This window comes from Sminthopsis crassicaudata, chromosome 3 (assembly GCF_048593235.1).
Source record: "Sminthopsis crassicaudata isolate SCR6 chromosome 3, ASM4859323v1, whole genome shotgun sequence".
NCBI classification, from domain to species: domain Eukaryota; kingdom Metazoa; phylum Chordata; class Mammalia; order Dasyuromorphia; family Dasyuridae; genus Sminthopsis; species Sminthopsis crassicaudata.
Genome location: NC_133619.1, coordinates 645,250,299 through 645,274,266, shown reverse-complemented (window position 1 = coordinate 645,274,266; position 23,968 = coordinate 645,250,299). Strand labels below are relative to the sequence as shown.

At 63.7% G+C, this 23,968-nt stretch overlaps 2 protein-coding genes across 8 annotated transcripts in view; one reads left to right on the top strand and one right to left on the bottom strand.

Annotated features, from left to right (window-relative positions):
• Window positions 1-602: 602 nt before the first annotated feature.
• Window positions 603-14,330, top strand: KCNC3 (potassium voltage-gated channel subfamily C member 3). 2 transcript variants are annotated; one of them, XM_074307862.1, is made up of 5 exons: window positions 603-1,543; window positions 3,327-4,422; window positions 9,221-9,412; window positions 9,739-9,866; window positions 10,926-11,934. In XM_074307862.1, the coding sequence occupies exons 1-4, from the start codon at window positions 620-622 to the stop codon at window positions 9,840-9,842; spliced, it is 2,316 nt and encodes a 771-aa protein (XP_074163963.1). In that variant the 5' UTR covers window positions 603-619; the 3' UTR covers window positions 9,843-9,866; window positions 10,926-11,934. The 2 variants fall into 2 exon arrangements, with proteins under 2 accessions (XP_074163963.1, XP_074163964.1); XM_074307863.1 differs by lacking the exons at window positions 9,739-9,866; window positions 10,926-11,934 and adding an exon at window positions 12,408-14,330.
• A 2,726-nt stretch (window positions 14,331-17,056) lies between these two features.
• The window catches only part of MYH14 (myosin heavy chain 14), a 31,427-nt gene continuing 24,515 nt past the window's right edge, over window positions 17,057-23,968 (bottom strand). For all 6 annotated transcript variants that reach the window (XM_074307846.1, XM_074307847.1, XM_074307848.1 and 3 more), the window contains 8 exons: window positions 23,619-23,780; window positions 21,387-21,515; window positions 20,604-20,692; window positions 20,396-20,519; window positions 19,058-19,266; window positions 18,670-18,778; window positions 18,269-18,441; window positions 17,057-18,081 (listed from right to left, as the gene is read on the bottom strand). In XM_074307846.1, the coding sequence (XP_074163947.1) occupies window positions 17,928-18,081; window positions 18,269-18,441; window positions 18,670-18,778; window positions 19,058-19,266; window positions 20,396-20,519; window positions 20,604-20,692; window positions 21,387-21,515; window positions 23,619-23,780 (1,149 nt within the window). In that variant the 3' untranslated portion in view covers window positions 17,057-17,927. The remainder of the gene's footprint in view (window positions 18,082-18,268; window positions 18,442-18,669; window positions 18,779-19,057; window positions 19,267-20,395; window positions 20,520-20,603; window positions 20,693-21,386; window positions 21,516-23,618; window positions 23,781-23,968) is intronic.

Here is a 23,968-nt window from a genome sequence, read left to right as displayed (position 1 = left end):
AAAGGGAGACCCAGAGATGGGGAAGGAGGGGAGAAACAGAGATAGAAAGAGACCTAGCAAGCACAGAGAGACACGAGACCAGAAGATTCCAAGGGAGACAGATTCAGGGAGAGGAAAACGGAAGGGGGACACACCAGAGACAGAGAGACCCGCAGAGGAGGACAGACTGTCAGGACCTTGCAGCTAGGCAGGGACAGCCACCTCAGGAGCAGGGAGCCGGCCGCAAAATGAGGCCGGCCCAAAGTCGGGGGGACAGGCATGACCCCCTCCTCTTTCTTTCTCTGTTTCTCCCCCCCACCCTGCCTCTCCCCAGGTCCGCCTCCCACAGGCGTCTCCGCCCCCTTTCCCTCCTCCCACCCTCTCAACTCCGCCTTCGGGGCTGCGCAGCCAGCGGGCCGGCCCACCGACCCCTAGAGCGCCCCCGCCCCCCGCCAGCCCCCGCCTTCGAGACGACAAGGGCGGGGCCAACGCCCCTGGACACGCCCTCCTCTGAGAGAGCCCCGCCCCTCCCTCCTGGTACTACCCTCTCCTCTAAGATCCACTCCCGCCCCCCGGGGGGGCCTGGCCCCGCCCCCGCCCGGGCCCCGCCCCCCTGTCCTGGGCGCCCCCGCCCCCTCCAATGCTGAGCTCAGTCTGTGTCTCCTCCTTCCGCGGGCGCACGGCGGCCAAACAGCCGCAGCAGCCGCCGGCGCAACCTCCTCCCGCTCCTCCTCCTCCTCCGCCTCCGCCTCCTCCTCCCGGCCCCTGTCCCTGTCCCGGTCCCGGCCCCTGTCCCGGTCCCCGTGCGGGTCCCGGCCCCGGGCCCGCTCCCTCCTCCCCCGGCGCCGGCCCCGGGCCCGGGTCCGCCTCGGCCCCGGGCCCCGGCCCGGCTCCTCCAGGGCGGCCCGCGGGGGGCGCGCCATGCCCCGGGGGCCCGGCCATGGGGCGACACGGCGGCGGCGACAGCGACAAGATCGTGATCAACGTGGGCGGCGTGCGCCATGAGACGTACCGCTCGACGCTGCGCACCCTGCCCGGGACGCGGCTGGCCGGCCTCACGGAGCCGGGGGCGGCCGCCAACTTCGACTACGATCCGCGCAGCGACGAGTTCTTCTTCGACCGGCACCCGGGCGTCTTCGCCTACGTGCTCAACTACTACCGCACGGGCAAGCTGCACTGCCCGGCCGACGTGTGCGGGCCGCTGTTCGAGGAGGAGCTCGCCTTCTGGGGCATCGACGAGACCGACGTGGAGGCCTGCTGCTGGATGACCTACCGGCAGCACCGCGACGCCGAGGAGGCGCTGGACTCTTTCGAGACCCCCGAGCCGGCCGCCGCCGCCGGAGGCCCCGGGGGGCCCGGGACCGGCCCGGGGGGGCTGGACGACGAGGCGGGCGGCCTGGACGCCGCCGGGGCCGGAGGGGAGCTCAAGAGACTCTGCTTCCAGGATGCGGCCGGCGGGGCCGCCGCCGGGCCCGGGGGAGCCGGGGGGGCGACGTGGTGGCGCCGCTGGCAGCCCAAAGTGTGGGCGCTCTTCGAAGACCCCTACTCGTCCCGGGCGGCCAGGGTAAGGATGGCCCCGCTCCCTCCGGCAGTTTGCCGGCCCCTGCCCCGCCCCCAGCCCCCGGGGCTGAGCTCGCGTCCTGGGAATGCCCCCCAGCCTCCTAGCGGGGGGCTCCCAACCCGAGCACTTCTCCGAGAGCCTCCGGACCGCTGCGACCTCTGGCCTGGGCACTGTCCAGCCGAGGCGCGCGGCCACCCCCCCATCTCTAGCCTCCAAAGGGGCCCCTCGGTTCCCAAGCCCTCGAAACGCCAGCTGTGAGATGCCCTTTCCCCACGAAGACTCCCCCTTCCCCTGCCCCTATCCTCTGCCCCTTTGAAAAACTTTAGACTACTCCCCCCCTCCCCCACTCCGGAGCGCTCCCTCCCTGGGGTCCGAGGAGCCCTGCACCCTTTCCTCCCCTGGCTAGCGAGGCCCCCCTTCCAAGTCGGTGCGAAGGGAGGGAAGAACCGGCTCGTCTTTGTGTCCGGGAAGGGATGAGGGAAGGGGAAGCAGGGGGAGGAGTCGGTATCCTCTAGGGGAGGTGGCCCCCCCCTCCCCGCGGTTATTGTGCCTCAGCCCGTTTGGAAGGGCCCGGAGCCGGGAGCCTGCCGTCCGTTCCCCTCCCCCCAAGGGCTGGCTGAGTCCCGGGCCAGGAAAGGACAGGGAGCCACTGCAATGCCGCATCCCCCTTCCCCCTCCCTCCTTCTCCTCCTCCCCCCGGGGGGCTGCGTGGAGGAGGCAGCTTGTATTCCCGGGGAAGTTAGGTCCCAGAGAAACGCTGAGTATGCAGGATTGGAGGAGGGGGGAGGAGGAGGATGGGGGGCACGTGGCTCTTAGATACCCTCCCTTCCCGTGACCTCTTTTCGGGAGAACTGGGGGGGCGGGGCCTTCCCTTCCCCCTCCTCCATGACCCTCCCCCCTTCTGTCCCTCAACTATTTGGGAGACGATGAGTTAAACCCGCTGGGAGTGTGGAGCAGTTTCTGCGGCTGCGTACTACGGGGGGCGCCCCTTCCTCCCTTGCTCCTCTTCTCCCCTTCCTCCCCTTCCTCTCCGGCCGGGTTGGGAAGGAGTTAATGGGGGGGGGGAACTTTGGAGGCTCCGCAGCTGCGCAGTGCGGAGCCGGTGGAGATGGGGTTAAGGCCAAGCTAACGTTGCGGCTGCGCAGTGCGGCGGGAGCTGTCCGCGGTGCTGGGCCCGCCCCGCCCCCACTGCAGTACCGCAGCATCCGCCGCGGGGGGAGGGAGTTCTGAGCATGCGCACTGCAGTGCCCCATCACCCAGCTCACTGCAGAGAAGGCTGAGGGAAGGGGGCGGGGCGGTAAAGGAAGCATATTGAGGTAGTGGAGGTAGCCTTAGCCCCCTTGCCCACATTAGGGGAAAGGACTGGCCCAAGGTCACGTGGCAGTCCCAATCAGAGCCTGGGCTCCTACCCGGATGTCCCACGCTGTCCACAGACAGACAGCCCCCCCCCAGACCCCTTGGGCTCAGATGCCAGCGTCCCCCACGCCCTCCAGGAACAAGGGTTGGATGAGGTGGGGAGAAGGCAGTGGGGTCTTTGTCCCTCTGCTCCCCCTAAAGCTCACGGGAATTTCTCACAGCTGGAGGGAGGCAGCAGTGTGAATTTCCCCGGGGATGCCTGGACCCTTAGAACTCCAGAGGGCACCAGGACTCTAGAGGCCAAGATTCACGCCAGGGGCTGCCCGCTTGGGTCCGAGGGAGGGGGGGGGGCTGGATGCCTGGCTGGAGTGTGGGGGAGGGGCCAACTCAGGCCCCTGGGTCACCCTCTTCTCCCTTCCTCCTCCTGCAGTACGTGGCTTTTGCCTCCCTCTTCTTCATCCTCATCTCCATCACCACCTTCTGCCTGGAGACACACGAGGGCTTCATCCACATCCACAACAAGACGGTGACCCAGGCGTCGTCGGTGCCTGGGGAGCCCCCCGAGAACGTGACCAACGTGGAGGTGGAGACAGAGCCCTTCCTGACCTATGTAGAGGGTGTGTGCGTGGTCTGGTTCACCTTCGAGTTCCTCATGCGCGTCACCTTCTGCCCGGACAAGGTGGAGTTCCTCAAGAGCAGCCTGAACATCATTGACTGCGTGGCCATCCTGCCCTTCTACCTGGAGGTGGGCCTGTCGGGGCTGAGCTCCAAGGCGGCCAAGGACGTGCTGGGCTTCCTGCGGGTGGTCCGCTTCGTGCGCATCCTGCGCATCTTCAAGCTGACGCGGCACTTCGTGGGGCTGCGGGTGCTGGGCCACACGCTGCGCGCCAGCACCAACGAGTTCCTGCTGCTCATCATCTTCCTGGCGCTGGGGGTGCTCATCTTCGCCACCATGATCTACTACGCGGAGAGGATCGGGGCCGACCCCGACGACATCCTGGGCTCCAACCACACCTACTTCAAGAACATCCCTATCGGCTTCTGGTGGGCCGTGGTCACCATGACGACCCTGGGCTACGGAGACATGTACCCCAAGACCTGGTCGGGGATGCTGGTGGGCGCGCTATGTGCCCTGGCGGGTGTCCTCACTATCGCCATGCCCGTGCCCGTCATCGTCAACAACTTCGGCATGTACTACTCACTGGCCATGGCCAAGCAGAAGCTGCCTAAGAAAAAGAACAAGCATATCCCCCGGCCGCCCCAGCCGGGCTCCCCCAATTACTGCAAGCCAGAGCCGCCCCCCCCTCCGCCCCCCGCGCCTGGGCTCCCTCACCATCACAGCGGCCTCAGCCCTCCTCCGCCCGGCTCCTACCCCACGGGGCTGCCGGGCCCCCACGGCCACGTGCACCCGGGGCTCCTGAGGGGTGGGGCCGGGGGGCTTTCGGGAATGGGCCTGCCCCCCCTGCCCGCCCCTGGGGAGCCTTGTCCGCTGGCTCAGGAGGAGGTGATCGACATCAACAGGGCAGGTGAGGAGAGGGGTGACAAGCGGCCAAGGGGGAGTTGGGGAGCAAAGGGGGAGAAGGGTAAGGTGAACACTGGGAGTGAAAGAGGCCATCGGAGATGGAAGTACAGGGGGATAACACCAAGGGAGAGGGGCACGACCAACTGGGGCACAAAGGGACCATCTCAGAGACTGTAGCAGAGATAAAGGGAGATGGAGACTCACAAAGATAGGGAGAGACTCGGGGATGATCACTGAAAGGTCGACTCAGACACCGAGACAGGGATGAGTGCAATGAGCATCCCAGGGGAGGGACACGGGAGATAGAGACTGTGTCAGAGATGGACACAGAGACGATGAGAGACAGAGGATGGAGAGAAGCAGGAGCAGTCCCAGAGCGACGACCAGACATGGTGAGAAGCAGGAATGGTCCCAGAGAGACAAACGGACTCAGGGACTTTGCTTAGGAAAGCTGGCCCAGGGATAAAGAGATACAGAGAGGTGATCAGAGACCGCAATTGTCACAGTTCCAGATCGTATCCAGGCCGACGAGCAGTTATTAAGTGCCTCTTGTGGTGGAGCCCTCCCTGGTCCCTGGGGATATAGGGACAAAACCATCCCAGAGCTGACTTTTGGAGAGGGAAGGATGTGAGAGCCCTCATGCCCATCATGGATAAATTCAACATGCTGAGAAGGAAGAAAGGGCTTGAGGAGGTCTTAGTCGGCAAACTTGAGTCTTGAAGGAATCCAGAGGTTCTGGGGAGGGGGGGAGGAAGCTGGATACAGGGAAACTGAGAGCCTCTGGGCAATGGCCAGAGAAGAGTCATGGGGATGGCTAGGGACACACGGGGACTGCTACAGAGACAGTGACACAGAGACACCCACTGGCCTCTTAAGAGATATCTGAGAGACTGAAACTGAGAAGGGGTCAAGGAGACTGCCTAGTCAGAGAGGCTGAAAAAGAAACGGAGACTTCAGGCTCAGTTACTGGAACCAACATCGAGCAAGGGAGACACTAGGGCTGGTAACAGGAGGCACAGGCGTGGAGGACAGTAGTCAGCAAGATGGGTCACGGGGACAGACTGTCGGGGTGACAACCTCAGAGAAAGAAGAGGCAGGGCCAGGGGCACCCCTGGGGACTCTGGAAGGACTCTGAGAGGGCTGGGCCTCCGTGGAGGCCAGGAGGGAGAGGGAAGAAGGGCCGGTGGGCAGCTGAGCTATGAAAACCAGGGGGCCTCGGTCCCTTCTCCTCCCTTGCTTAAAAGTAGGTCAGTCTTGGGGGTGGGGGGGAGAGAAAAGCCTGAGAGCCCGGTCCCTGCTCCCTTAGCAGCTGACCCACATTCACACCAATTAAAAATAACTCGAGTCCCCCTTCCTGTTCCCCTCCCCCTCTTGCATCCCATGTCCTCCTTCAAACCTTTACCTGTTTCTTCAGGTCTGCACAGTCTCAGTGCCCTTCTGGTCTTCATGATTCCTCCCTCCCATCCCCCATTATGCCTGAACACCTCATTAGCCCTGTCCCCATCTGTACTCTCTCCCTCCATCACCTCCCCACCCTCATCTGCACCCCCTCACCCTCTGGCTCCATCTGCACCCCCATCTGTACTCCCCGCACTCCCCTGCCCCCATCTGTACTCCCTCCCCCCCATTCCCCTGCCCCAATCTGTACTCCCCCCCTCCCCTGCCCCCATCTGACTCCCCCCCCCACTCCCCTGCCCCCATCTGTACTCCCTCCCCCCCATTCCCCTGCCCCAATCTGTACTCCCTCCCCCACTCCCCTGCCCCCATCTGTACTCCCTCCCCCCCAGGCGCCATCTGCACTTGCTTATACCTAGAGAGCTTCCAAATGTTGCTGCTGGAGAAGTGCAAAGCGGTCTCTGGGCCCCCAGCGCGCACCCGGCCCCCGATGGGCCGTTGGGCTCCCCTTGGCCTGCAGTGAGAACCGTTGCTCGGCCTGGGAGCTGCCCCGGCATTCCCCTCCGTGCGGCCCTGATTGGCCCTTTTTGCACTTTTTGCACTTCCTCCGGTCTGGCTTCTGGGGCCAAGCAGCGCGAGCCCACCCGTCCTCCACGAGGCAGCCCCCGGACCCCAAAGAGAGCCTGCGTGTGTGCCCCCTCCCCTGCAGATCGCCCCCCCCCGGGGGGCTCCGGAGTGGCAGCCCAAGCTGGCCGGGGCGTCGAGGGGCGGCCCAATTTCTGACAGCAGATCCTCGTTGCCTCTTCCCACCCTCTCAGTCCTCCGGAAGCAAATGCATCCCGGCTGCTGATCCCATCCTATAGGCGGCGACACTGAGGCAGAGGCCGGCCCGTTAAGTCGGTCTGAGGCAGAGTTTGAAGCCCAGGGCTCTGCACTCTGCCGTCCCCTAGCGGAACTGCCCCCCCAAGCCCGACTTTTCCTTCAGTTCAGATGAGCTGCTCGGCCCAGTCTCCCCTCTTTAGTGGGCGGTGGACTTTTGCCACTTTCCCCACCTCGGTTTCCTTTTCTGCCCAGAGCTTCAGCCCGGTCGTTTCCCACCTTTCTGGGCTCGGGATCCCTCTTCCCCCCTTAAAGGCGTTGAAGACCCCGCCCCCTTTTGTTTCGGTGGCTACACCCATATCTACCGCGGTCCCGGCCTTAGTGCGGTTGGGACGATCGCTTGGACCCCGTCAGCCCGGAGGCTGGTGGGGCGGGAGGAGGGGGCCTCTTTGCTCGGGAGGAGGGCGCCCCCGCGGAGGGAGGAGGGGGCCCCCGCGGAGGGAGGAGGGGGTCCCCGCGGCGGGAGGAGGGCGCCCCCGCGGCGAGAGGAGGGGGCCTCTTTGCTCGGGAGGAGGGCGCCTCTGCGCGCGGGAACTCCCGCTTTAGCCCGTTCCCGGGCTCTGTCTCCCCTTCCGGACGAGCTGGGCCCCGGGTCGCCTAGAAACGTTAGGCAGCGCAGCCCCGGGCGCCGCAGCCAGACCCCCCCCCCCCCGTGACCCGAGCCGCGGCGCTGAGCCCCACGGCTATGTTTAGCTTGGCTCCATTCCACAAACCCCTCCAGATTTTCTCAAGTGTTGCTCAGTGTGGGGAAGCGGCACCTCCTGCGGTCAGCTGACCTGCCCTCTGCAACTTGTCAAAGCAGGAAATAAGTTATTCCAGCCCGGGAGGTGACTCAGGCTGCAGCCCCCCTCCCCCCGCAGCTCCGCAATAGCCCGGGCTCCTTGGGGACAGCGCCAGCCGTTGGCCGCTAAGGGCCCCTGCAGTCTCCCGCCAGAGCTGCGTGTGCCCCCAAGGCCAGAGGGAAGCCCCAGGACAGCCCGGGCCACACTCAGAGCAAAGCTCGCCCGGCATCGGCCCCAGAATGGGGCTCTCGGCCACTTGTCGCCATCTCCAGATGAGTCCCGGAGTCCCGGGAGGTTCGGAGGCGAGTCTGAGCAGAGCCCCTTCCGCCCCCGCCGCAGCTTCCCCTCCTGCCAAAGGAGCCCGAGCAAAACCCTCCTGCCTTGGACTGGAGGGGGCCCGGACCCAGCCCTCCCCGGGGCGCTTCCTTACCCGGAACACGAGGGAGCCACCTCCGGATCTAGGCGGGCCGCTTAGTGCGACAAAACTCGAACTCCGCTCCTCTGCGCCCCACTGCCTCCTCCCGTCCTCGGATGGGCTCTCTGGATGCTGAAAGGCCTCCCGGCCATGCCCCGGGCCGCCTGGCCCGCCACCCCCCATACACACGGCTCCCCGGGCTCCTTCGGGGCTCGTCGCCCTCCCGGACTTCCTTCCACCCTGGCCCCCTCACTGCCTCGCACCTCCCTCCCCTTTTAACACTCCCAGCCCCAGCCCTGCCCGCCTTTCCCTCCGGCTCCTTCCCCTTCCCCTTCTGCATTCCACATCCATCTCTTTCCTCTAAGTCCTGGAGGTTTTATCCCTGTCTCTAGCTGTCTGTCTCATTCCCTTTCCTCCTCCTCTCCCTTCCTCCTCTTCCTCCTCATCCTCCTTCTCCTCCTCCTCTCCTTTCCTCCTCCTCCTCCTCTCCCTTCCTCCTCCTCTTCCTCTCCCTTCCTCCTCCTCCTCCTCTCCCTTCCTCTTCCTCCTCCTCCTCTTCCTCCTCCTTCTTTCCTTTCCTCTTCCTCCTCCTCTCCCTTCCTCCTCCTCCTCCTCTCCTTTCCTCCTCCTCCTTCCTCTTCCTCCTCATCCTCCTCCTCCTCTCCTTTCCTCCTCCTCCTCCTCCTTCCTCTTCCTCCTCATCCTCCTCCTCCTCTCCTTTCCTCCTCCTCCTCCTCCTCTCCCTTCCTCCTCCTCCTCCTCTCCCTTCCTCTTCCTCCTCCTCCTCTTCCTCCTCCTTCTTTCCTTTCCTCTTCCTCCTCCTTCTCTCCCTTCCTCCTCCTCCTCCTCTCCTTTCCTCCTCCTCCTCCTCCTCCTCCTCCTCCTCCTCCTCCTCCTCCTCCTCCTCCTCCTCTCCCTTCCTCCTCCTCCTCCTCCTCTCCTTTCCTCCTCCTCCTCCTCCTGCTCTCCCTTCCTCCTCCTCCTCCTCCAACTTATCACTAGACAGAAGGCAGTCATTATACTGTGACCCCTTCCTCCTCAGTGGACACTGAGTCTTCAGATCCACTGAGCACACTGATAATTTTACGAACCAGGAAACTGAGGCCTGGGGAATTGGGGTCACCTGGGTGGGAGTGGCCGAACCCAGGCCTCCCGTAGCTTGCTGCTGCCTCCTTCCCGGGACCCCGGTTTCCTTGCATGTGGCACAGGGCCCGCTTGGGGACCTCTGACCAGAGTCGCTGGGGCACTCGGGATTCCATTAATTCTGTGTCTCTCTGTTCCCTTCATGTGTCTGCTCTGCCCACGTCCCTGCCTTTCTCCTGGGGAGCCAGACCCTCGCCCCAACGGGGACCCGGCAGCTGCTGCCCTAGCGCACGAGGACTGCCCCGCAATTGACCAGGCAGCTCTGTCCCCGGAAGACAAGAGTCCCATCACCCCCGGGAGCCGTGGCCGCTACGGACGAGACCGGGCCTGCTTCTTGCTCGCTGACTACACAGCTTCCCCAGATGGCTCCATCCGAAAAGGTGAGACCCCCTCCCCCTGCTAGGATCCTTCCCCTTCCCGAGGTGCTCCCCAGCCCCCAAAAAGACCCTCTAGGAGAAGAAGAAAGGGACGTAGGGGAGGGGGTAGAGATCGAGACTATTGCAGGGTTGCCCAAGCTGCCATTCTCCCCCTGCCCACCCCAGTGGGGCCCCACTCCTGCTGCCACCTTCCCCTTATCCCTGCCCCCCTTCCTCCCCTCCCAGGCCGCCTCACACTGCCCTCCTCATCTATTGTTTTGTTCCATCTCCATCCCCTCTCCCTTTGATTCCCTGGCCCCTTTCTGCTACCTCCCCCCAAAAAAACTCAGCCACCAGTGCCCCCCCGCCGCCCCCCCCGGACTGGCGGAAGCCTGGCCCACCCGGCTTTCTAGCCGACCTCAACGCCAACGCTGCAGCCTGGATCCCCCCCTAACTGGACGCTCCCCCAGCCCCCCTGGTAAGTGACCCCTGGTTGGCTGTCCAGGCTCCTCTCTCACCCCCTGGGACCAGCTCCTCCCTGACTAACACCCACCGTCTCCTGACTGACCAGCTGCCAGGCCCTTGGCCATCACCGCTCCTCCCACCTGACTCATGTCCTGACCCCCCCCCCCCCCCCCCACTGAGCACCACAGGCCCGGCCCCACAGCTCATCTCCCACACTCACGGAGCCCACAACTAACGAGCTCCCCTTCCGCTAACTTCGCCCCAGTGACTCACCAACCTCCGGCCTTTCCTGCTAACCCCCTGGTGCCCCTTTCTCGGATCCTTCCTTCATGTAGTACCCCGCACCAACTTCTCAGCCCCCTCGTGCCATCTTCCCCGACCTCCTCTTCATCTCCATCTCCATCTGTGCCCTCCACACCCTTCCCTGTCTCCTTCCCCCTCCTTGACCTTCTTCCCTGCTGGGCCCCCAAATCTTGACCCTGCTCTCTCTGCCTGTCATGTGGCCCCTGGCTCACCCTCTGGGGAATGGGGTGGAATGGGAAGAGTTGGGGAGGGTCTGGGGGGGTTCGGGTGGGGGGATGTCTTCAGGGGCTCACCTTCCCTTCCCTCTGATGCCAAGATCCATTCACTGAGCACAAATATTGGCCGGAGCAGATGGGGCCAACTGGATCCTCTGCCTAGCTCCTTCCTGCCCCTGCCCCCCTCCCTGTGTTTGACCTACCCCTGCCCCCCCTCCCCATGTTTGACCTGACCCTGTCCCCCTGTGTTTTATCTGCCCCCCCTCCCCGTGTTTGACCTGCCCCTGCCCCTCTCCCCACGTTTGGCCTACCCCCTGTGTTTGACCTGCCCTGTGCCTCTCAGCTTCAGCCCATCTCAACCTTGCTCCCTCCTCCCCCCAGTCACCCCAGATGTTCCTCCTATATTTGGTGTCTCTGGCCACCCCCATTTTGCTGCTCTTCCTCTACTCCCCGGAAACCACCACAGAGGAGGAGGATGGAGCTCCCATCCCCAACAGCAAGGCAGTGTTGGGGGGCCCCCTCCACCCCCTGTGACTCTGTGTTTCTGTCCCCAGCTCTTGTCACCGCCTGAGACCTCTCGAGATCCGTGGGCCCCCCCCCTGCCCCTCTCCCCCAGGTCAGCAGCTGGGATTGGCTGGGAGGGGGCCCCCCCACTGTAACTCACTTAGAACCTTCTAGATAAGCTCCCACGGCTAAGAACATTCCAGGTATCCTTTGAGCCCTCTCAGGAGACACCCTTCAGAGGTCATGAGACCTTCTTAGAACCTTCCAAACACAGTCCACAAATGCCTTACAACTTCCCAAACCTCCGGCCTCCCAGATGCTCTCAGACTCTCCCCCCTCCTGGGCCTCGGCCACAGCGTTAGAGCTGGAAGGGCCCCAGGCGGTGCAGGAGGGACAGGTCCCCCACGTGGCGGAGCCCACAGAGAGGTGGATGTCTCGCGGGCAAAGGTCCTGTGGCTACCTCGACTTAGGGCACCGAGGCTCACCCTCCAGAAGCTATCTGAGATGGGTCCTTGGGGGCTGGCCCCTTTGGCCCCAGAGAGGCCACTGCCCCCTTTCCATCCCCCTCCCTGCCCATGGCCTTCCCCCCAGGGCGCCCGGGCCCCTTCCTGTGTTTGGGCCCCACCCTCACCCCTTTCTCCACAGCTTAACTGGCCTTTCCGGTGGGATGCTTCACCCATCCCTTCCTTCGGTCTCCTGCCTCCATGCCCTCCACTCCCCAGCCGCTAGCATGTATCCCAACCCATGGGGGGAGAGACTGACCAGCGCCCTGCCCCCTCGCCCACACCTGCAGCTTCATGCCCATATCACCGCATCATTCGCCTTCTGTCCCACCCCCATCTTAGGCAATGGAACTGGGGGTAGGGAACAGGCAGGGAGAGGGTTGGAGGGGAGTGGGGAGGGACACAAGCTCCGATCTGCCTCCTAACCCTGCATCTCTTCCCCCCACCCCAATGTCTCTGTCTCCCCTTTCTGGCATTGACTGTTTCTCTCTCTCTCTCTCTCCCTCCTTCCCTTTCTTCTCTCTCTCTCTCTCTCTCTCTCTCTCTCTCTCTCTCTCTCTCTCTCTCTCTCTCTCTCTCTCTCTCTCTCTCTCTCTCTCTCTCTCTCTCTCGTCTCTGTTTGCCTCTTTGACTCTCTGTCTCTGTCTCTCTTTACTGGTCTGTCTGTTTCTGTCTCTATCTCCTCTCTCTGTCTGTGTCTCTGTATCTGTGTCTTTCTCTACCTCTCTTCTCTGTCTCTGTCTGTCTCTCTTTCTCTCTGTCTCTGTCTCTCTCTTTGTCTCTCTCTGTCACTCTGTCTCTCTGTTTCTCTATCTCTCTGTCTCCATATCTTGTCTCTCTCCTTTTCTGTGTCCTCTCTTGGTCTCCATCTGTTTCTATCGGTCGCTCTATCTTGGTGTCTGTGTTTTGTCTCTTCGGGTTTGTCTCTTGGTCCTGGTACATCCGGGCACTTGGCCATTTCTCGGTCCTGTCCCCTCCTACGTGCCCCTCTATCTTTGTCTCTGACCCCTCCCGTTCCCCCTCCCCCAGGTTATGAGAAGTCCCGCAGTCTGAGCAGCATCGCGGGGCTCAGTGGGGTGTCCCTGCGTCTTGCCCCCCTTGCCACTCCCCCTGGTTCCCCAAGGGCTGCCCGCCGTGCCCCTCCTGCCCTGCCTTCCATTCTCTAGCCCCCCTTGCCCCTCTTTGGGGGGATTCAGGGGTGGTGGGGGGATGGTTCCAGGTGTAGGGGTGAGGGGTGATATTTTTTAAAGGGTCACAAACAATATGCAATTGATATGACCGCCAGCAAACCCCCAGACCCCTCCCCACTTCCTCTAGGCCCCCAAGAAGGAGGGGGCAGAGCCTCAGTACCCCCCCAAAAGCCTTCTCAGGTCTCCACGAGCCATATCTCCCCCTTCCCAATCCCCACGCTCATTGAAATGTGTAAATAAGTGAGAGCTGCGCTGGTTACCTTCGGGCCACCCCCATTCTGAGGCAGCCTCTGTCCTCGTCCATCTCTGTGCATGCCCCCCTGAACCCCAATTCTCTGCAAGAGCAATAAGCTGCCTCCGGCCGCATGCTGCGTCCCACCTTAGACCACCTGGGCAACAGGGAGTTGGAAGGGGGGTCCATGCAGTCCCTGGGCCTTCCCTGGTCCCCTTATCCCCCGCCTGGAGTACAAGGGGCTCCGGTTTTTGTTACAAATCAAAGATGAAAGGAAAGGAGGGGCGGAAATGGACAAGACAAGACCCTGGAAGGGCCTGGAGGGGGATCCGGGGAAATCCGGGGTCCTGGAGTGGTTTGGGGGCGCCCGGCTGCCAGCCCAGAGATGAGGGGGGGTGGTCCTGTGCGGATGTGCCTCTGTGTGTGCACACACACTAGCGGCTGTGGGCGTGGCCTGTGAGCGCACGCACGTGGATCGCCAGGGCGGCGTGGGCCTCGCTGGGATGGATCACTCCTTCCCGCCCCCTCCCTTCCCGCCAGCGTCTTGCTGTCCCCCCCCCCCACTGACATCCCGGCCTGGGGGCTCCCCGTATGTGTTCCCGTTCCCCGGCCCCCCCCCCCCCCACCGCGTCTTCCTCATCCCTTCCCCCTCTCTGGAGCAGATCGTGGGGACCGGGTCTGCATGTGCATGAACTCCCGCGAGACCCTCTTCTGTTCTGTCTTTTCCACCACCACCCCCGCGGGAGCGGGGCCTTATGGGCCATGAGGAAAGTCCGCGGCCTGGGGCTCCCGGAGCTGCTTCCTCAGGGACCCGCAGCCGCTCCGGGGCCCGACCCGGCCCCTCCCGCGCTCCCGAGCGGACGGCCCGGCGCGGCGGTGTCTCCCGGGCCCCTCCGTGGCCAGCGGCTCCATGCCGGGGCCGCCCCCTGCCGGCCCGGCCTCCGGACCTCCGAGGCCACTTTGCACTCCGGCCTTTCCGGTCTCGCCAGAAGTCCTCCTCCGGGTCCTCTCTGTCTCCCCCAGTTCTCCGAGCACTCGGCCCAGCCCGGCCTGGCGTAGTCTGGCCCTGGTCTAAGCGCGTGCTCACAAACGGTCCCGGACCTCTCCTCCCGCATCTCCCCCCCCCCCCCCCCAACGCAGCCTCCCAGACTGCCCCCTCCGAGGGACGTGGGCTCTGGGTCCCGCCCCCGGCCTCCGGGAGAAAGCGCCACTTCCCGCGCAGCCCGAGCCCCGCGGGGGTCCCGGCACTTTCCCCAAGGCCAGGCTGGCTGGACCCTCTTCCACAGCTCCCAGACCCGCAGAATTTGCCCCCGATTCCGCCTTTCTGGGGGGCAGGGAGTTTCTCCTTATTCAACCTTTCCTATGCAAGGGGCTCCTTGGACTCCCCCCCCCCTTCTCTCCTCTCCCCTCGCCACCGAGCCTGCCAGATCAGGCAAGAAGCCAGGGCTGCCCTGAGGCAGTTACCCCGGGCGGGGCTGGGGACAGGGGCTGCCTGGTCCCAGGTGGGGAAGGGAGAAAGAAGTAGGGACAATTGTGCCAAAGGGTTAAAAATTCTCCAGCACCCTCCCCCCCAGCTCCCCTCACACCCACATTAATACCCCTTCTCCCCCTCCCCTCACACACATACATACACCCCCTCCCCCTCAGCTCCCCTCACACACACATACACCCCCTCCCCCTCAGCTCCCCTCACACACACACATACACCCCCTCCCCCTCAGCTCCCCTCACACACACACATACACCCCCTCCCCCTCAGCTCCCCTCACACACACACATACACCCCCTCCCCCTCAGCTCCCCTCACACACACATACACCCCCTCCCCCTCAGCTCCCCTCACACACACATTAATACCCCTTCTCCCCCTCCCCTCACACACATACATACACCCCCTCCCCCTCAGCTCCCCTCACACACACACATACACCCCCTCCCCCTCAGCTCCCCTCACACACACACATACATACACTCCCTCCCCCCCAGCTCCCCTCACACACACATTAATACCCCTTCTCCCCCTCCCCTCACACACATACATACACCCCCTCCCCCTCAGCTCCCCTCACACACACACATACACCCCCCTCCCCCTCAGCTCCCCTCACACACACACATACATACACTCCCTCCCCCCCAGCTCCCCTCACACACACACATACATACACCCCCTCCCCCTCAGCTCCCCTCACACACACACATACACCCCCTCCCCCTCAGCTCCCCTCACACACACATACACCCCCTCCCCCTCAGCTCCCCTCACACACACATTAATACCCCTTCTCCCCCTCCCCTCACACACACACATACACCCCCTCCCCCTCAGCTCCCCTCACACACACACATACATACACTCCCTCCCCCCCAGCTCCCCTCACACACACACATACATACACTCCCTCCCCCCCAGCTCCCCTCACACCCACATTAATACCCCTTCTCCCCCTCCCCTCACACACATACATACACCCCCTCCCCCTCAGCTCCCCTCACACACATACATACACCCCTCCCCTCACACCCACCCACATACACCCCCTCCCCCTGCTCCCCTCACACACACATACACCCCCTCCCCCCAGCTCCCCTCACACACACCCCCTCCCTCTCCCGGTTTTTGATACTTGGAGAGTTTGGAGGTCCCCCTCGAATGATCCTCCTCACCCCCACCCCCAACAAAGCTTTCAGTCAGCTTTTTACAAACAGAATAAACTTGGATAAAACTTTATTTGGGGAGTGTGGGATTTGGAGAGGGAGGACTTGCCCTCCCCCTAAATGCCCCCGGTCTCCCTCTGGCCGCCACGCACACGCAACTACACGCATGATCTGCATGTCTGCGGATGCCTCCCCCTCCCCACGCATGACAAGGGGCAGGGGGTACGGTTAGGAGGGGAATCTCTTTCGTGCCCCCCTTTTTGCTAGGGGAGGGAAGAGTAGGAGCGGGCCCCCATCTGAGAGCTCCTGGGGATTGGGGGGTGGGGCAGGTCATGGGGAGGGGGTCCTGTGCCTCCACTCCATCCCACACATATAGCAATAAAGATTCCCCCCAACCCGGTCCCAGGGAGTCCCACGGAAAGGGGGGGAGGGTGTGTGGGGGTGGGTTGGGGGCTCTCAGGGATGGAGGCGGATCTGAATCGGCTGGGGGGGAAGGTCTGCAAACTTCCAACTCTGGTGCTAATGGGGGGTGTCTCCCCCCCACCCCCAGGACAGGGGAAGGGGGGAGCCTTGCCCTCCCCCACGTCTCCCCCACTCCCCGCCCAGGGGTGCATGACCCGCGAACCAGCAGAGCCGCCCGCTGCAGACGCCGCATGTCACCCCCTCCCCCTCCCTCAAACAAATAAAAAATTCCCTTTTCATTTACTTGGCCCTACTCCATTTTCTGGAAGGGAAGCCGTTCTCTATCTGGCGGAGGGGGCAGGGGGAGGAGGGGCGGCCGTGCGAGATCGGGGTGCGCGCTGGAACGGGGGACCCCAGCGGACCAGGAGCGGTCCGCTCCACCGCCGCCCTGCACCTTGACATCCGGGCTCTGCTGGGGATAAGGGACTGGTGTGCCGCGGTGCCCACCAGGGAAGTAGGAGCCGCGCCCGAGCGGGCTGAGCGGACGTCCGGGCTCAGGCTCTGCCTCGGTCCCCCATCCCGAGGCTGGAGGGCTCCAATGCAGCCCACTCCCACCTCCGCATTTCCTAGAGGAAGAACCCAGGGCGAGTGGGGGCGGGACTTGGGGAGCCGGCACTAGCTCCAATCCCTCCAGATCTGGAGCCACAGCTTGGGCGGGGCCCTCATGGAAAGGTCTCCCGCCCCCATCCCCCGAAGTTGCCGGGCACGAGGGTACCTGCCCCAACTCCGAAGGGAGATGGCGAGGGAGACGCTCCCACACCCCATAATCGGCCGCCCCGCGCAGTACCACCTGCCTGCTTCTGGTGGCAGAGACCCGGTCTCCAATCTCCCCAGACCCTGACTGAAGGGTCTTGGGCAAATCCCAAACTCTGGTTCTCGGTGGTGTCCGGCCAGTCAACGGACGAGGTGGGTCTGAGACCCCTCTCCTCTCCCCACCCCGCGAGCTGACTGGCCCTTTTCCGAGATGGCGCGAGGGAGGCTGGCTAGCTAGATGGCAAGGGCTCTGGAGCCTAGCTTATGAGCCGGAAGCAAGCCGTCCCCACTTCTCAGGCCCGTGGATACCCCACATCTCGTCCGTGGCCCCGACGCCGTGGGGCTGCCTCGTGAGTGGGAGCTTCAGAATCTGAGACACCCGCTAACTCGGGGCCGCTTGAGGCTTTGAAGTTTATTTCCATCGCTGCGGGAAGGGGAAGGGGGGTGGGGGAGATAGGACAGGTGCTACTGTTCTAACTGGCCCTGAAACTCCAACATAAATCACACAAGCCACCAGAGCTGCGGACGGGGACAGGAAGAGCCGGGGGGCGGGAAAGAGAACCGGAGCAAGAAAGCAACGAGGGGAAGGGACCGGAGGAAGGAAGGAGATGGGGGAGATGACAGAAAGGGGGGCGGAGATGTGGAGGGCAGAAGATGCGGAGCAGGGATATGACACCAAGGGAGAGGAAATAAGCCGAGATGAGGAGCAGGAGATCAAGCAATCGCAGACCTTTAGGAAGCACCTACTATGCACCAGGCACCATGCTAAGTGTGGAGGAGACAAAGGGAGGCAAAGGGATGAGGACGGAGGGAGGGCAAAAGAGGTGAAAACACGAGAAGAAATGAGATGAGAATATGGGGGTGAGGATGGGAGAAGGGGAGAAGGAAATGAGAATCCGGGGACGAGAATGGGAGAAGGGAGATGGAAATGAGAAGGGAGAGAAATGAAAGATGGAGAGATGGAGGGTATTGGAGTTGGCAAGAGGGAAGCTGGGAAAAAAGGAACAGAAATGTGGGGATGGAGAGGAAGGCATGGAGAGAGGGGGAAAACCAAGGCCGCCTTCCCCTTGTTGATGAACAAAGGGGGAGGAAGGGGGAGGGAAGGCAAGCCTGAGTCCCTCCCCAAGCCAGCGCCACTTACTTGATTGGGGTTGGGGGCCTTAATGGCTAAAGTGCCTGGGTTGGGCACGGGGGTCTCCAAAGTGCAAGAAGGCAGGAGAGGAAGGGATGCAGAGGAGCAGATAAACAAGGGGGTCACTGTGGTTGGGATTGGGGGGGAGCGTCAGGTTCCGGAGCAGGGGGACTGGCGCCTCCTGCTTCTTCTCCCTCCTCTTCATCCGAGGCGACCCCTTCCTCCAGGCGGAAGACTTGTCGCACTGTCCTAGTGGTGAAGGTGAGGGGTCCTCGCCTGGACAAGACAGAAGGAGCTGAAGGGTGGGGCTGGGGGGCCGTGGTGCCCGGGGCTCCTGCCCGGCTCGGGCCCCGACCTGGGACTGTGCTTGTGGCTGCCGCCCACCTCGGACTGTGCCTGCAGCTCACCCCCCTTCGCCTGTGCCCGGGGCTCGGCCCCCACCTCCAGCCCAAGGCGCTCTCACCGAAGCCGGTTCCTCAGGGTGGTGACCTCCCGGTTCATGGACTCCGCGGACTCGGTGACGTCATCCAGCTCTCTCTGCAGCCGCCGGCGCCCAGCTTGGGCCCTGGACGCTTCTTCCTCGGCCTCCTCCAGCTGCCGCTTCAGCTGCTTCAGCCGCAGGTTTCCCTTCTCCAGCTGCGGGGGGGAGGGACTCAGTGCGCCCCCGGGGTCCGCCCCTTCTGTCCGCCGGGGTTCTCACCCTCCCTCCCTCCCGCTGCCGTCCCTCCTCCCGCTTTCCTCCATCCCCGGGCTCTGCCCCGCTCCCTGCGCCTCCCCTCCCTGTCTTGGAGCCCCCCCCCCAGGAGTCCCAGCTCTCCCCGGCCGATCTCCCGCCCTCCCGGGGCCCCCTGGGCCGCCCCTCACCTGGTCCCGGAGCTGGTCCGCCACCCGCCTCTCCTCATCCACCTGCAGAACCACTTCCTTCAGGCGCTTCTCGGCTCTTCGGACCAACTTCCCGGAGAGAATGCGCTCCCTGGGCAGGAAGTTGGGGAGTCACAGCGGCGGGGCTTCCTTCCCGGGGTCCACCCCCCCCCCCGTCCTCGAAGGCAGCTGCCCCCCTGCCCCGCGGGCTCCCTCTCCAGGTCAGTCTCATCTCTTCCCCGCCCGTTCTACTCTCCCCCGCCCCGCCTCCTTCCCCCCCTCGAGAGCCTCTTTCATTGCCTGACGGGGAGTCCAGGAAGGACATCCCAAAGGCCCGTTCTCCACCTGGGAAACTGAGGCCCCCACAGAGCTCCTGGCTCGGAGGCCTCACCTGCTCTCCTGCTCCAGCTGCTCCTCGGCCTGCGCCAGCTTGGACTCGAGGGCGGCGATGAGCATCTTGTGGCGGGCCTTGACCCCGGCATCCTCCTCTCCCAAACGGCTCCGCAGTTCCTGCATCTGCCGCTCCAGCTGCTGCCGCCCACTTTCGGCCTTGGCGGAGAAACTGCGCTCGGCCGACAGCTCGGTGGTCAGTGACTCCACCTGCCAGAGGAAGGGGGGAGGGTGGCGGCAACGGCAAGGGGGGAGGGGCCGCGGGAGTACGGGGACGGCCCGGGGCGGTGGGTAGGGGTCGGGAGATGGGGCTCGGGGAAGGAAGCGGGCCGGAAGAGGAGTGGGAGGGGATTAAGGCTCCCGCCCCTTCCCAAGGGCCGGAGACCCTACTAAGTCACCCCTGGCCAGGGTCTGCCGGAATCCCGAGGGCGGGGGAGTCCCTAGTGCCCAACAGCCTGGGGCTCGGGGATACGGAGAGCACGGGGCCGCGTCCCGTCAGGTCACGTGGCTGCGGGCGGTGCTGGTTTAGGACTTTGCACTGAAGACTCGGCCCGGAGGGGTCTGGGAGGGGGTCTGGCTGCGTGTGTGGCGCTCGCAGCTCTCAGAGTGGACTCGGGGCCGCGTGTCCCCTGGCATCTGGCCGCAGCCGGAGCCAGCTCGAACAGCCGGGCCGCGTCGTTGTCCCGATTCCACCGCGCTCTCTAACTACCGTGTGGGGGCGTCCCCTGTCCCGTCTCGGGGAACGGACGGTTCTGGCCACGGTGAAAGCTCGGGCCTGGCCCCTCCTGCCCCACCCCCCGCAGGCGCTGAGGCCGAAGTCCGGCCCGGGACCGAGGGAGCCCGAACGGGACCGAGGGAGCCTGGACCGGACCGGACCGGACCGAGAGAGCCCGAACGGGACCGAGGGGGCCCGGGCCCCGCCCCGGACTCTCACTTGCCAGCCTGGCTGAGTCCTTCCTTCAGTTTCCCCCTCCCAAAGAGGAGGGCGTGGGACTCGGTGGCCCCCAAATCCCTTCCGACTCTCCTTCCACGATGCTCTGGTGAATGGGATCCCTGTGCCTATGTGGGCGGCCCCCTTCTCCCCTGGTCAGCGGGCACCTGCTTCCCCCTGGGTGGGCGGAGCCCTTTCTCCGAGTGGGCGGGGCCCCTTCAAGTGGGCAGGCTCCCTTTCTCCCCGTGGGCGGGGCCCTTTCCCCTAGAGCTGCGGACTCTCTCCTCCCGGTGAGCGGCCCCTTTCTCTCAGGGGTGGGGGCGTTAGCGGTCCCCCATCCGCAGGACGCAGAACTGCACCGGGGAATGGGCGGCGGGGCTGCCCCGGCTCGCTGGCCTCCCGGCCCACCTGCAGCAGCAGCTTGCGGTAGCGGTCAGTCAGCAGTTCCAGGTTCCCGTGCTCCTCCTCCAGCTCCTCCTCCAGCTGGCCCAGTCGCCCCTCGAGCTGCCGTTTCTCCTCCAGGAGAGCGGTCCTAAAGGTGGGGGAGGGCGGTTAGTGCTCGCCCCGGGCCTGGAAAGGCGGGGGCGGGGGGGGGCAGGGGGCGGGGCAGACGCACTTGGCTAGGTTCCCGCCGGCTGCCTCGTCCGCCAAGTCATCCCGATCTTGCTGGGCTTGGCGCCGGGCCCGGTCCGAGGCCGCGAGCTCCTGCGGGCGGGGAAGAAAGACCACGTGACGTCAGCGGTCCCGGAGGACACGCCGCCCACCTTTACGAGCACTGGTGCTGTCTGACGCCGGGCCTTGTCCGGCCTGCGGTCCCCGAAGCTGGCTCAGCTCGCTGCCTCCCGAGGGCCTGCATACAGCGGGCACATCCTAAGGGCTTACACAGTCCGCAACTTGCCTCCTGGCATTTCCCTCATCTTCCCCCCAGCTGGGCCCTGTGCGTTCCCGCCCCCATTCAGGGACTTCCCGTCCCCCCCCCCTTCATTGCTACAAGCGGGCCTCTTTCCTCAAGCCCTGCCCGGCAGCTAGAGATCCCCTCTTCCTCTCCCACTGCCCGTGTAGGGCCATGCAGCCGCTTCAGGGCCCGGAGGGCAAGCCTGCCTCTAGGCCTCAGCCCTGCGGCCTCCCAGGCCAGCTGCCTCCCTCAGGCACTGCGACCTCCTGGAGCGGCCTTAAACTCTACACTTTCTCACCAGCCTCCAAGCACTTCTCCCCGCTGTAGCTCCCAGATGGAATTCACCCCTAAATAAACCCATCTCCCATCCTCCCTTAGGTGCTACTCCCTTCGCAATTTTCTCGAGAAGTCGCCAAAGTCCCGCCATTAGCCTGCGGGGGAGGGGGGAAGGGAGGAGACCTCTCGGTGCCTTTCCACCCCTCTCCTCCTGTGCGGCCTCCTCACCTCCTGCAGCCTCAGCAGCTCTGCCTCGAGGCTCTTGAGCCTCTTCTCATTCTCCCGGTTCTGGGCGAAGATTTCCTCCCTGGAGGTTCGAGACTCCTCCACTTCCCGCCAGAGCTCCTTCATTTGGGCCTGCAAGGAAGGCCTCGGACTAGCGAGAGTGGCGGCAGGCCGCCCCCTCCCGTGCCCTCCTCCCTCTCCGCCTTCGTGTCTAGATCAGAATTCGACCCCCCATTTTACAAACGGGAAAACGGAGGTTGAGAGGGGGCGCCGGCTGCCTGATGGCAGGCAGAGCTGAGCTCGGGTTCGATTAGCAAGGGGGTGGTTAAGGCCACAATTCATGGAATGAGGTTAGAAAAAAGGTAGGGTGCGGTTCCTTTTCTCCCACCCCCAGCTTAGGAAAAAAGCATCCAGAAGGGGCTAAATGAATGCAGGGAGCCCTCAAACCAACACCCAGTCTTCTTCAGGCCAACAATGAGCAACTCTCTGCTGTCTCATGAGCACTCTCAGCCTCAGTTTCCCCATCTGTACCATGGGGATCTTAGCCCCGCTCCCCAGTGCTTGTGAAGATGTCCTCCCAGCACCCGGCCAGTGTGAAAGCATTCTAGACAAGGGAGCTGGGACTGCTGTCCTTCAGAGGGAAGGCTGGGGGCTCAGGGCCCTTCCCCACCCTGGCCCTCCTCCTCCTGGCAGTGAACCACCTTTGGAATGAAGGGGGGGGGTTAGAAAGGACTCCCGCAAGATCATACAGCCAGGATGGGCTTCCCTCACTTCCCTAGCACACCTGGAGTTTTAGGCAGCTGACCTGGAGTCAAGAAGGCCTGAGTTCAAATGTGACCTAAGACATTTAACTACTTGGGGGACCCCTGGCAAGTCACAGCACCTGCCTGCCTCAGTTTCCCCATCTGTAAAATGGGTATGGGAATAGCACTTGCCTCCCAGGGCTTTGGTGAGGAACAAATGAACTCGTATTTGTAAAGGGCTTTGCATAGCACTATGAAGGGGACGCTGGCAGCCCAGGGGTGGGCTGATAAAGCGCCCTGGGCTCTCCACCATCTGGGCACAAATGCGGGCCCCTCCCCCTCCCCCATGCATTCTATGTCCCAGAAGAACGAGTTACTTGAGGGCAGGGAATGTGTCTAGCGCACAGTAGGAGCTTAGTAGAGAGCCCTCTGGGCCCTCAGTGAGCCAGGCAGTCAATATGTATTAAGCACTCTCTGGCTGAGCCATGCCAGGCTGTCTGCCCACTTGCTTCTGCTGAAGCTAGAGGAGGAGAGGGCAGGTGGTGCTCCCAAGGGGCCTGAGTGGTGCCCTGGGAACAGAGGCCTGGGGACGACTCAGAGCTGGCTCCCTTCTGCCTAAGAGGGAGCCAGCTGGGGGCCCAAGACCAGGAGGTAATGGCCCTCCGCCGAATGCTCCGGGGGAGCAGGGTGGGCGATTCGGGGGGGCTGGCAGTGCCCACGGCAGCATGAGAGGCCACATACCTCATATGCAGCATTAGCTGCAAGGGGAGCTGAGGACATTCTCACTTGGCAGTGTAAGACCCCGAATACAGAAGATGCTTAATACATGCACTAGCCGGAATGATTGGCCCAGAGCCAAATTAAGGCAGAGAGGATTCCAGGACCCTGGCCCAACTGCAGCCTGGGACTCCTTCCAGATAGTTCCACAAACTGGACATCCAGACACAGGCTGACAACTCCTGGGCCTCCGGTTTTGTCAGGGTGGTGAACCTCCTTGGTCTAGCCTTGGTTACAGAATCTGAGCATCTCAGAGGAAGTCGGGGCATTTACGGTGACTCCCCCCCAAAACAAAACCTCTTCTGTCCTGCCAAGGAGGGAACTCCAGAGCACCGTGGTGGAAGAAAGCTTTGGTGGGGGGGAGGACCCATGGGAATTAATTTTTTTCTCCTCTCCCATTATAATGTAAGCCCTTTAAAGAAGGAAGGGGCTGCATCCCTCTCACTGGGGGTCGCCTGGTAAACAGTAGGTGTTTAATAAATGCTTATGTGTAGGACAGAAAATAATCCAAGGAGACTGAATCAATCTGCTCTCTTCACTCCTTGTTCCCGGTGTCTCTCTCCCAGGGTCCCCCTTTTGCTCTGTTTGTTCTCTCCCAGCATGCTTCATAAAGCGGAGTGTATTAAAGCATAAATAAAATTACAATAAAAGTGGAAAAGAAATAGATGCCCCGGAAGCGCCCTGGCGCCCCGCCCCTCCCACGCTCGGCGCCCACCTGTGTCTTCCGTAGCTGCTTCAGGGCCTCCTCCTTGCCCTGGCCCGCCGAGCCCACCTGGGCCTTCACCTCCTCCAGCTCCAGCTCGGCTTTCTTGCGGGCGGCCACGGCCAAAGCCCTCTGCTTCCGCTCCTCGTCCCGCTCCAGCTCGGCGTCGCGTAACTGAGGGAAGGCACCCGGCCGGCTCAGCCCCGCGGCGGCCCGCCAGCCTTCCTCGGGGGCCTCCCTCCTCATAGCCCCCTCCCCCTGGGCCGCCCTCCTCCAGGGGCCCTCCCCCTTCCTCAGGCACACCACCCCTCCGGCCCTCCGGGCCCGCTGCCTTAGGGACCCTCCCTTTTCTCAAGAACCTC

What these genes read in the sequence shown, in the direction of transcription:
- KCNC3 (XM_074307863.1), top strand. Translation starts at nt 620, where the DNA reads ATGCTGAGCTCAGTCTGTGTCTCCTCCTTCCGCGGGCGCACGGCGGCC. An exon ending in ACTCGTCCCGGGCGGCCAGG is followed by an intron (nt 1,544 to 3,326) that starts GTAAGGATGGCC and finishes CTCCTCCTGCAG; the next exon opens with TACGTGGCTTTTGCCTCCCT. An exon ending in AGATGGCTCCATCCGAAAAG is followed by an intron (nt 9,413 to 12,407) that starts GTGAGACCCCCT and finishes CCCCTCCCCCAG; the next exon opens with GTTATGAGAAGTCCCGCAGT.